Below are 13,213 nucleotides of genomic sequence, written 5' to 3'. Positions count from 1 at the left end.
TAGCATTTAGGGTGCAAACAACTAATTTCTAAGTAAAAGCTAATTTCACAATGTTATTTCATTTTATCCTGTAATAAATGAGCTATGATGCTCATCTTTCCATTTTATAAATGGAGCAAAAGTGAAGTTGAGGAATTTACCTAAGATCTTGTCCAAGAAGTAGGCATCTCACGTCAAGTGCTGTATCTACGTTGAGTTTAAGTTTCTTTAGCATTTGGGGGTTATTATAAAAGAAATGAGAAGCACCAGTAGTATTGTATAGTCCCAAACTCTAATCACTTTAATTAGTAAACTTGGTTGGATGAGTTTAGAAGGTCGCAAATTTGTGAAAAATATTATTAAAGATTTTAAGTTTTTTTCTTAGGTACATTTATTATTCCCTCTTTATACAATATTTTCTAAACGGTTCCAAAGAGAGCTTTTAATTTTTACTCTGAGGTTTCCATGGTGCTTAAACATTTATTGTACTTAAGGATGCTTTAATTTTAGAAGTAACAAATGTTTGCTCTAAAAAACAAACAAACAAACAAACGATATAGATGTTTTTAATTAAAAGAAAAAGAAAATAGATGCTCTCCCATTCTGACCTGAGAAAATAACTATATCAACGAGTCAGGTATTCTTCTATGCATGACTGAAAATTATTAAAGCTTCCTGAATCAATGTAATCTGTTGCTTTATTCTGAATATTTGTTACATCATGAAAATTGGTCAATGATTCTAATTAAAATTTAAAAAATGGACTCTAAAACATAATCTCATATTTACAAAGTGCTTTATATTTAAAGGGCTTCCCTGGTGGCTCAGATAGTAAAGAATTTGCCTGCAAAGCAGGAGATCTGAGTTGGATCCCTGGGTTGGGAAGATCCCCTGGAGAAGGGAATGCCAACTCACTCTAGTATTCTTGCCTGGAGGATCCCATGGACAGAGGAGCCTGGTGGGCTACAGTCTATGGGGTTGCAAAGAGTCCAACATGACTCAGCCACTAACACCAACACACTTCTTATATTTTAAAAAGTGCTTCTGTACTAGTACATTTAATATTTGAAATAACCTTATGAAGACTGTATCCCAATTTAGAGACAGAAAGCCAAGACTCCAAGAGGTCATCATAATTTTATCTTACTTAGGACGATACTGGATATAGGGTACCTTGCTATTTTATATACTCTCAAGAGAAAAAAAATCCACCAGGTAATTGTGATGTAATGACTTAACTACACCCCTGTGAGACTCATAGGACTTAATATTAGTAGAAGACCTAGGTTAGGGTTCTGGCATTGTACTTTCCAAGTATGTGGCTTAAGAAAATTATTTCAGTTCTCTGAGCCTTACTCTTTTCATATCTTTTAAAGTAGAAATAACAATGACTATCTCAAAGGGTTGTATGAGGACATAGGGATGTAAAATAGTTCTTTTAAACTGTAAAACTGATAGAATTTAAAAAACCTTCTATATCTTTGGTATTATTATTTTAAAATATTTTATCTGTAACAGTAATATTAATAGTCTGTTGTTGAAGGAAGGAACTTCTGGATCTAAAATGAACTATTTTATCATATTAAATAATTATTAAAGCTGTAACTGCACACAACTGCTACTGCTGCTGTCTTTCCTGAGATGAGCTGTTAATACTTTGTCCTCATATGAACTCTGGAGAACATCTATCCCATTAATCTGAAAGAACGCATTCAGTTTGAATGAGGACATTTTCAGGCCTTGAGGGAAAATATTTTTTTCTGCCATCATCTACATTTTGTTTGTCCAGTTATAGGATAGAAATATGAACTACACTTTAGACATTCTGTTATTATAGTCAGGTCTAACTGTGCCAGGAATTACAGACCTTCATTTCTTGGAAGAGAGCTAATTCTCTACACTCTACCATCTATGTCTTCTGTAATTTATGAACTATTCCTCTATTTTTTCTGCTTTTGTATGGGAAATCATTTTAAGTTATAGTCTGTTCACCATGTTAATGCTGAGGTATACAGACATTTACTTAATTAAATCCTATATATTGTGCATTCTGTTATCCCCTTGACAACTTATTCCTGTCTTGTGGGAGAAATTAGGTCTTGCTTGTCTGGTCTTCCCTGGTGGCTCAGATCATAAAGAATCTGCCTGCAATACAAGAGACTCAGGTTTGATCCCTGGGTCAGGAAGTTCGCCTGGAGAAGGGAACAGCTACCTACTTCAGTATTCTTGTCTGGAGAATTTCATGGACGGAAGAGACTGGCGGGCTACAGTCTAGCCATGCTTTTATGTCTACATCTGCTGGTAGTATATGTGATTAAAGTATATTTCTGAAATACTGTCCTGGAAATGATTGTCTATGAAGACAAATACCATGTGGAAGCTCTGGGATTGATTTACTGAATATCTGTTCATGTATGCTGAATACAGGAAACAGAGTGGCATCCTGATTTTTAAGACTAACAAACTATACTATGTTTCTTTCCTATGTACCAAACAAGAATAGTTGATAGTTACTACAGATTCAAGAAGATCCCGTGAAGATAGAAATGACAACCCACTCCAGTATTCTTGTCTGGGAAATCCCATGGACAGAGGAGCTGGCGGGCTAGAGTCCAAGGGGCTGCAAAGAGTTGGACATGACTTGGCGAGTAAACAATAACAACAACTATGGATTTGGTATTACTAAATTATCTCAGGACTTCAATTCTCAGAAATTTATTTAACAAAAAGGGCAAATACCCAACAGTTCATTAATGTGCAGAAGGAGCAGTAGGGAAACATGAGATAGTTTAAGATCCAAAGTAATGACAGGCAACTGCTTTGGGCTTGTGAACTTTTGGTTACTTATTGACCCAATATCCAACAAATATCAAGTTTAAACATTAATATCAAATTTCAAATGTTCCAAAAAATTATACACACTGACCAACTTCTCTTTTTAAAAGTGAATATTTGTTTCTTGGCCCATGGTACTGCCATCACCTATGTCAATGTGTAATAGCCAACTAGCCTTCCTGCTTTCTTCACTCTTGGTTACGCTTACAGTCCAGTTTCAAACAACTGCCTGGGTGATTTTTTTTTCAAATGTAGACCAGAAAATGTTATTCCTTCCTGCTTAAAACCATTAATGGCTCCTATGATACTCAAAATAACATCCAAACTCCTTTTATGGTGTTCAAAGTCCCATATGATCTGGCTTCTTTCTGCATCTCCACCCTTACCTCCTGGCTACTCTTAGGCTTTCTCATATATATCAGATACCCCAGGATTTTTTTTTTTTTTAAATTATTTCTCTCAAATACGTCAAGATTGCTCTTACCTCAAGGCTTTTGTACTTAGTCTAAAAAGCTCTTCCCATACAGGTTTCCTGTTGGCTGGATCTCAGTTCAAATATCATCTCTTCAAAAAGAGCAGCATCACCACATACTCACATTTCCTTACACAACTGGCTTATTATATGCCTAACAGTCATCACTATCTGAAATTGTCATGTACTTATTTGCTAACTTGTTTGTCCATCTCTGCCCTTACAGTTTCTTTAAACAGTTTGAGAGCAAGGACTTTGTTTATGTTGCTATCAAAGGCCTAGGTCAGGGTCGTGCCCATTGAAGATACCCAATAAATAGTTAATGAAAGAATGAAGTAAAAAAGTCTAAGTGAATCTAAATGATTACCTTCTCTTAAATGATCTATTTTTCTCTCACCTTATTTTTGGAAGTTGTACTAGGAAAAAAATTACTTATTTTTCTTGAGGCTAATAATAATTTGCCTTCTTAAAACAAAACTGAATAACTCAAGCATAGTTGATTTTCCAGAAATCACTCAAGATTAAATTTGATATATTCTCTTAATGGAACATTATAGCAGCAACCTACTTTCTTCACTCTGCAACAATACAAGAGAATATGTAAGTTTACCATATTCCTTGAACGGTAAAACACCATGAATATTTACAGTGGTTATTATCTGATTCTGAATAACCAAGTCATTAGAGAATAGGTCAGCCTTAAAAAAAAAAGTGAAACTGTCTCTGAAATGGCATCAGAATCATGTAACCTATTTGCTATACATAAAACATTTCCCTCAATTCTAGGAGAAGAAAGATATATTAATAGTATGATTATTTTAGGTGGAAGTAAATACCGTAATGCTCATTCTAAAAAGTATGGCTGATCTTCACCAAATAAGGTGTATATATATATACATCACTTTTCCTTTGATAAATTCTTGTTGGTTAATAAAAAATATGTTTTGAAGGAAATAAGGAAAGCAAAGATGAGAGTTTGAGACCCAGAATAAGTAGAATGAGAAGATGAAGATGTTATATCAAGTGTGAGTTTTAGATTTAAAAGAAAAATCATGAAGGGTTTTAAATATTATAGTACCACATTTCCCTTTTTCTCAAAAAGCCTTTTCCCATGTCTAAATAACTTCTAGTTAGCATCAGAATATAAAGACAAAAAGCAGCCATTACTGACATTCTAATTTTAAAAGTCAGAATACTGCTAATTTCAGACAGAAATACCTAAATCGAGTCAGGAGTCTTACATAAACAAATATGTGTTGTTAGATGGTCATTGCTTGTTGGGGAAAATTCATCCTTATTTTCAATGGGTTGAGTAAAAACTATGTAATTATTCAACAGTTGAACATCCATATTTCTGCTGTTATAAGAAATCCCATGATGAAAGTACTTGTATACACATTTTTATGCACATCACTCATTATTTTCTTTGCAAAAATACCAACAGGTGGAATTATTGGGTTAAATTATATGATCATTAAAACATTTTTGTTTATCTTCAAAAAATTTTTTCAAATAGACATTTTAAAAGGTCTTAATATATACTACAAAACTGACTCCCAAAATGTTATGTGAAGTTATATTCCCATCTATAGTGGATGAGAATATTTACTTTCAACTTCAACTGGTAGCAGGCCCAGGTGGCTCCTAAATTGAAAAGATTAAAAAAAAAAGCCTAATATGTGAGTGACTTGAAAAAAGAAGTGTATTTTCTACAGAAATGTTCCTGTACCTTGCTTCATTTTCTCTGGCATCGCTTGGGTTCTCAGGGGTGTTTGTACCTTTGCTCTATCTGCCCATATTAATCTTATTGGTCTCAGAAGCCTAAGACTCCAGTTATGATTATAGCTTTACCTTCTGTTTTTTGGTGCAGGGAGGCATTCATTTCTTGGTTTTTATCTTTTGAACACACACAATTTTAAGCATCATTTCTAAGTGTAGGAACAGAAAGGGGAGGTTTTCGAATGAGACTACCCTACCATCTTGAATCTCAACAGCTATCTCTTATTTTCTTGACAGTGGACTTTTTCATAATCAAATATTTATATGTATACATATACATACTATTCAACTGTTTATGGGGTTCTCAAGGCAAGAATGATGAAGTGGTTTGTTGTTCCCTTCTCCAGTGGAGCACATTTTGTCAGAACTCTCCACCATGATTTGTCCATCTTGGGTGGCTCTACACAGTGTGCTTCATAGTTTCATTGAGTCAGACAAAGCTGTGGCTCATGTGATAAGTTTGATTAGCTTTCTGTGATTGTGGTTTTCATTCTGTCTGCCTTCTGATGGAGAAGGATTAAGAGGTTTATGGAAGCTTTCTGATGGGAGAGACTGACTGTGGGAGAAACAGATCAAATTGCCAACATCCATCAGATCATTGAAAAAGCAAGAGTTCCAGAAAAACATCTATTTCTGCTTTATTGATTATGCCAAAGCCTTTGACTATGTGTATCACAACAAAGAGCGGAAAATTCTTCAAGAGATGGGAATACCAGAACACCTGACCTGCCTCCTGAGAAATCTGTATGCAGGTCAGAAGCAACAGTTAGAACTGGACATGGAACAACAGGCTGGTTCCAAATAGGAAAAGGAGTACGTCAAGGCTGTATATTGTCACCCTGCTTATTTAACTTCTATGCAGAGTACATCATGAGAAATGCTGGGCTGAATGAAGCACAAGCTGGAATCAAGATTGTTGGGAGAAATATCAATAACCTCAGATATGCAGATGACATCACCTTTATGGCAGAAAATGAAGAACTAAAGAGCTTCTTGATGAAAGTGAAAGAGGAGAGTGAAAAAATTGGCTTAAAGCTCAACATTCAGAAAACAAAGATCATGGCATCCGGTCCCATCACTTCATGGCAAATAGACGGGGAAACAATGGAAACAGTGACAGACTTTATTTTCTTGGGTTTCAAAATCACTGCAGATGGTGACTGCAGCCATGAAATTAGAAGACACTTGCTCCTTGGAAGAAAAGCTATGATGAACCTAGACAGCATATTAAAAAGCAGAGACATTACTTTACCAACAAAAGTCCATCTAGTCAAAGCTATGGTTTTTCCAGTATTATGTATGGATGTGACAGTTGGACTATAAAGAAAGCTGAGCACTGAAGAACTGATGCTTTTGAACAGTGTTTTTGGAGAAGACTCTTGAGAATCCCTTGGACTGCAAGGAGATCAAACCAGTCCATCCTAAAGGAAATCAGTCCTGAACATTCATTGGAAGGAGTGATGCTGAAACTCTAATACTTTGGCCACCTGATGCGAAGAACTGACTCACTGGAAAAGACCCCGATGCTGGGAAAGACTGCAGGCAGGAGGAGAAGGGGACAACAGAGGATGAGATGGTTGGATGGCATCACCGACTTGATGGACATGAGTTTGAGTAAACTCCAGGAGTTGGTGATGGACAGTGAGGTCTGGAGTCCATGGGGTCACAAAGAGTCAGACACGACTGAGTGACTAAACTGAACTGATACATATACATATTTGTTTACAAGAACTTGAATGAACTGAATGAACGAGTGTCTCTTTATAAAAGTCTTGAATGTACAGAGCTCTTTACTCAGAATTGGTTTTTGCCCTGTTCAAGAAGGTGTGGACCCTTGGCTGCTCTGACACGTGACCGAGCTGTTGAAGCTGTGAGCTAAGCTCGGGCTGGAGGCTGGCCCGTGTGCACTTGCACTGCGGGTACGAGGACAATGCAGCAGTCTGAGGCGAGTGAGTCACGAGCCAGGACCAGAGACGGCTGTGCAGAGCACTGTGGCCGGTGGGGTCAGGTTCCCTTTACATTTATTTCTTTACATACATCTCTTGTGTGACCCAGAGTGTGTCAGGTCTAACATGTACCTAGGCTGCCTAACGGACCAAGCCCCACTGACCTTCTGCTTGACCCGGAATCCACATAGACCCTGAGGATTTCACCAAATGACACTGACTCACCAAAATATTAGAGTGAAAACAGTCTGTCTACCTCTAGCTAGTCTCTGTATTCACTACCCCTTCAGATTAGCATGCATTAAGGAGTGTCCTCCGGCCAGGGTTCCCTCCAGTTACTCCCAAAATTGCAACTGTTATTCAGCAGAGAGGGTAACAAGACAGACCTTCGTTCTTCTCTTCTCTGTAGTTCTAGTTGTCCTATACTGACAAGCTTTTGGGATTTGCCTGTACCTGCTAGTGCTTTTGAAGATTCCCCCGTTTTTACATTCCGTTTACCATTTCCATGGGAAGGAAGGTAGAAGCCTGTGCTTATGCTGTTGCTTTACCAGGAAGTCAACAACTTCTCTTTTTATAAAAGACCTTCTATTGGATACCCAGCCAGATACTGCTTTAATGTGCATTTTTCTTAACTAGAACTGCCTCTTCCTGCTTTTGTTATAAAATTTTGCTAACCTAAATGTCAATCAAACAAAGATTACACTTTAAAAGATGTAGTTATTTCAAATAAAGACTACACTAAAGCATCACAGCACTGATCATGTAGATATTGACGGAGATCAATGTAAAGACCTCCAGGTGTTCCAGTACTGACTGAAAATGTTTATTAGGTCTTCATGCTGTTTCACTGAAGGTGAACAGAACAGAGCCGACCTAAGTTTCCTTATAGTTAGCAATAAACAACTGAAAGATAAGATGCCGGTTCAGACATGTAACCGCAGTTTCCTGTGATGATTACATTCTAACTGAAAATCAATAATAACTTTAAATGTCATATATTAAGCAAAGCTCTCATTTATCACATTTTCAAATGCATCCAAGTTGAATGAAGCTTTAGAAAATTACTTAATTACCATAAAGTATTAATTATTTAAATTAATTACTTTAAATAATAATGTACCAGTGGTACATTATTAATAATGTAAGTGGTACCAGTGGCAGTAACACCAATTTATGGAACATCTTATACTATCAGGTCCTTGACATGTATCTTGTGTAATCCTTCGATCCTGCCCCTTGAGACATTATGATCTCTGCCTTTCACATGAGGAAACAGGCGAGAGCTTAGGTAACTTGCCTTCTGAGGTTAGCTGACCGACTTGACAGGCTCTCTGAGGCACCTCAAGGATACACCGAGATTCTGAGGTGCACTGTTTATGTGGATTCCAAGTGCTACTGAACTCTTGGCTGCCTCTATGATGCACAGACTTCTCCACTGCTAGAGGTATTTTTTGGAGAGATGGATGGCCATGTTTGCAATGCTCTAGAAAGCATTGGTGTTCCCTGTAATTCTACATCAGGGGTTCTTAAGTTGGGATTCATAAACACTCTGATAATGGATGAAAAAATGTGTTCAATTGCACATTTCTGGGAAGAGGACTTTCATCAAATTTCAGTGGCATACAAGATCCAAAAATGGTTTGGAACTGTCCTCTAGACCTCCCTTAGAGACTGCTTTTAAAGTTATAAGACCTAAGAAATCTTAACTTAATTTCTAAGGAAATTCCATAGTATAACTTCCTGGAGTGTACTTAACAAGAAAGTGGAGATAATTACCCAAATGGAAACTTCAAACTGTAACTTGAAATAATCAGATAGCCAGGTCAAAGGAAATGAAGTGGAGGAGCTGAATTATCTACCTCCTGATAGTGATTTTCTCCTTCGCATTACAGATAGAAAAAGCTACCGCTTAAAGAGAAAGAAAAATGAGCTGAGTTTATCTGAATTATCACACTTAAAAGATACGTTATATGTAATTACAAAAGTGCTGGGAAATATGCAAACATTAGCAACTGTATTTCTAAATAAGAAGACAACATAGAAACTATTTACTAGTTTTAAACAGCTGAGTAGGTATAATTCTATTAACAGATAAAAAGTGTAGATGTAATTCTTTACTTTTCATCCAAAGAAGTGCTGAACTTCAAAAAATTTCTTTGAATAATCATGTTTGACAAATATAAAGGTTAATGGTAGCAAGCTATTAAAATGAATGGTTGTAATGTCCACAGGGCTATGTCTGTGCAGGTGTTTCTCTGCTGTTGCCACCCTCACTTAAAAATGTCTGACATAAAATTCTGATCATACACATAATACACTAGTAGTGGTTATTTTCATCCCCCCTAAAAACACAGAATTTCTCCACATAAAGAGTTCTTATAGGGTTTCTGAAATACGTTTAATTAAAAAAAATGTAGTAGTTTAATCAAAATTATAAAAAAACGCTCACTACAAAAATTTAGCAGATACTCTTAGAAGCATGGATTCTAATCCTCTATAGCATTGTTTTAAAGTCAAATGTTACTTTGAAGGAAGAGTCTTGAATATTACCTAATTACTAAATCGAAGTCCTGGCTAGTAGATGACTTACTACATTAATATTTGGTTTACTTACTATTTTAATACTTGATTAAAACAGACTTTTTCTTTTGTAAATTTTTGTAATTCTTTAGTATATTAACATAGACTTTTGCTACGTGTGTGTGTGTATCTGGTCCCTAGCATAGAGATTACGAGTACAAAGTAGAGGAACAGTGGAATGTAAAAGGCCAATACAAAGACAACTGGCAGACAGACTGAAACCAAGGAAAGAGACAGAGAACAAACAATAAACAGGAAGTTCAAATATATGTTGGGGAAAAAAGTGCCTGGAGATAGGAAGAGGGAAGGATGGCAATGTCCAATACTGAGGCTTTCCCCAAGGATCTCCCTGTCAGCGGGGAGGTCACGAGAGCAATGGAGGCATCCAGCGACAGAACATGCAGCTCCTTGAGAGAGTGTTCCCTCAGCTCTGAAGAGCAGGGAACTGCTTCAGCTCTTCTGCAGCCCTGTAACTAATTACCCTGCTGACTGCCCCAGGGTTTGCTCCCAATTTTCTCTGGTTGTGATCCGGGGGTTTTTCATAGTTACATTTAATGTTTCAGCAGCTTTGTCATTCATCTTCATTGTGTTCTAGGGTCTTTTGCTCAGTTGGGCCTTACCTTCAATCTTATTCCATCTGTTCTATACTATTAAAAAAATCCCTCAAGGTTGATTCCACCCTTCCAGGTCTCCAGTGCTGCTGTAGATTTATTTTTGTAATTTATTATACCATTTCAAAGAGACTTTAAATGGAAGTAGAGGTAAAAAAAAAAAAGTGTTACTCATCTATCTTCTGCTGGAAGTCATTTTGAGTACTTAAAATAAAACAAATATTCTCCTCCTACAACTGGTTGCATTAAACCTTTTAAGGTTTTTATCAAAGAGCTATCAATTTCACCATAGGCAAACCAATACATTTCACAAGAGTAAAGGACCAAATGTGAAATTTTCTTCTTTTGTTTAGCTAAATAAGTGATTTTTAAAAGAGTGAAAACGTATAGAAAACTTACAATCCATATCAAGTATGGCACGGACAGATTTAACAAGTTCCTTAGACTCAAGTGCCAGTGTTGCTGGGATGTTGTGTCCATTCTTTCCCAATGGTGTGAGGGATGTCTGGGAAGCTAGGAGAGCTCTTCTTTCACTATGGGGGCAAGAAAATAAAGCTGAACTTATTACATAATGAAGAATATCTATCTTTGCTAAAGCTGAATTCTTATTAGTTATAAAATTGAACAAAATTTCTGATTTCTGAGAACGCTGTATTCTTTTTTATTTTTTAATATAAATTTATTTATTTTAATTGAAGGTTAATTACTTTACAATATTGTATTGGTTTTGCCATACATCAACATGAATCCACCACAGGTATAACGTGTTCCCCATCCTAAACTCCCCTCCCTCCTCCCTCCCCGTCCATCCCTCTGGGCTGTATTCTTATAGTCATAAACTGAAATGATGTTCATAAAATAATATTTGTTTTCAACTCTTCAATACATAATAAATAGGGATATTTAAAATATTAGGTTGACCTTATGTATAAGGAGAAGGAATAGAAGGACAGCTCCTTCTAAATCATTGTTTGGCTTACATGATGTAGCCTTTTATTAAGTCTTGTAGACATTTAAATTAAACACTTAAACATAAATTCATTAAACAGACATTTACTACTCCCTTGACTTACTGGAAAAGACCCTGATGCTGGGAGGGACTGGGGGCAGGAGAAGAAGGGGACAACAGAGGATGAGATGGCTGGATGGCATCACCGACTCTGGGATGCCATGATGTCGTGAACTCCGGGAGCTGTGATGGACAGGGAGGCCTGGCGTGCTATGACTTATGGGGTCACAAAGAGTTGGACACGACTGAGCGACTGAGCTGAACTGAACTGAACTAGTAATATTAAATATAAATTCTACTACTAAATTTGCTACTGATATTATCTCTTAAATTATCTCTTCCGTTTGCTGTCCCTAAATCTAAAACAGCCTAGAACATTTATACCACTATTAAAAAATGCAAATTTCACCTGAAATGCATGCATTCTGATACAATTAAAATGCAAGGTTTTATTTTTAACATTATGTTAAAACTTTTACTTGAAAAGAGACAATTTTAAACTGACGACAAAGGCATCATTACTTATAATCCATCTTCCTAGGCAAGACAGCATTAATTCACAAGGAAAAACTAAAGCATTAATTCTCAAATTCAAATACAGAGCCTTTCTGTGTAGAATACCAAGGCCAATATCCACTACAGAAGATACAGTGTATTAAATAGACTGAGCCAAATTTTACCCCTGTTTAACTTTTCAAGCTTAAAAAGCTGCTTAAGGTTTTTTTTTTTTAATTGATATAAAGTTGATTTACAATACTGAATAACTTCCAAGTGTAAAGCAAAGTGATTCAGTTATATATATATTAATGTTGCTTTTTAAAGTTACCTTTGTTCCATGAATCTGCAAGAGCAGACTCTGGCTTTTAAAAGGTCATTTTTAATACCAAAACTTTTGAATTATTATTCAAGGCCACAATGAAACCTTGGGTGGTAGAAGTCGGGGTCATGTCTAAACCATAAAAGGAGAATTAATTGCTGAATATTTTAACATCTTTACTGAAAATAACCATCATGTAATTCACATAATTATCTTATATCATAAGCAGCATGTTGCTATTGTTGTTGTTTGGTCACTAAGTTGTGTCCACCTCTTTTGTGACCCCATGGACTGTAGCCTGTCAGGCTCCTCTGTCCACAGGATCCTCAGGCAAGAATACTGGAGCGGGTTGCTATTTTCTTCTCCAGGGGATCTTCCTGACCCAGGGATTGAACTCGAGTCTTCTGCATTGGCAGGTGGATTCTTTAAAGCTGAGCCACCTGGGAAGCCCCATAAGCAGCACCATAAGCAGTGAAATCCAATGACAACAGATAACAACAAAAACATCAGATTTCACTTGAAGAAATATTATAGTAAAATCAGTTAAAAGGTATACCACCATAGGCGATTTTCTAAATTCAAAAATGCTATGTGGAAACCTAAAATACAATGAATCATCTTTATTTACTGAACCGCTACTTTAACAGTGAAGGGTGGAGTTTTCCTATGTTTCTTCAAGCACATATTGCTAGAAGTAGAAGTATATTGCTACTAGCATCCTTTATAGAAGGGAAAAATTGCTTTGACTATCTCAAGGCTATAAGAGATTTTTAGCATTTTAGCCACAAGTATCAGATGAAAGCACTTCAATTTTCTTACCTTAAATTTGACAAAGGTGCAGAATTATCAGAAAATACATCTTGAATAGCCTAGAGACAAACAAAACAGTAAAGGCAATATGTAAATTTGATAGCTTTTTAAAATGTTTTTTCTTGTTTAAATAATATTTATCTTACATATTATTAGAAAGGTATTTTTGTTATATGTAGAAAAACCAGTTACATTAACATACAATTCTCAGAATTATAATACATAGACCTATTTCTGTAAGGGGATTTATCAACTAATGTTTACTTAGTATCAAAAGTTTTAAGAAAGTTTTCATTAAAACATAGCATATATTAAGGATCATATAACTCTATCTCAATCATTTCTCTTAATCTGTATGTAGTTAGTCTTTTCATT

The 13,213-nt window shown here is 36.0% G+C and overlaps 1 protein-coding gene across 2 annotated transcripts in view; it reads right to left on the bottom strand.

Moving 5' to 3' along the window:
- STXBP4 (syntaxin binding protein 4) overlaps nt 1-13,213 on the bottom strand; it is a 198,002-nt gene that overhangs the window by 56,720 nt on the left and 128,069 nt on the right. For both annotated transcript variants that reach the window (XM_068978558.1, XM_068978559.1), the window contains 2 exons: nt 12,848-12,897; nt 10,602-10,735 (listed from right to left, as the gene is read on the bottom strand). In XM_068978558.1, coding sequence (XP_068834659.1) covers nt 10,602-10,735; nt 12,848-12,897 — 184 coding nt within the window. The remainder of the gene's footprint in view (nt 1-10,601; nt 10,736-12,847; nt 12,898-13,213) is intronic.

Source organism: Capricornis sumatraensis, chromosome 8 (genome assembly GCF_032405125.1).
Source record: "Capricornis sumatraensis isolate serow.1 chromosome 8, serow.2, whole genome shotgun sequence".
Lineage (NCBI taxonomy): Eukaryota > Metazoa > Chordata > Mammalia > Artiodactyla > Bovidae > Capricornis > Capricornis sumatraensis.
The sequence above is the reverse complement of the archived record's forward strand: the minus strand, read 5'-3'. Positions and strand labels throughout refer to the sequence as shown.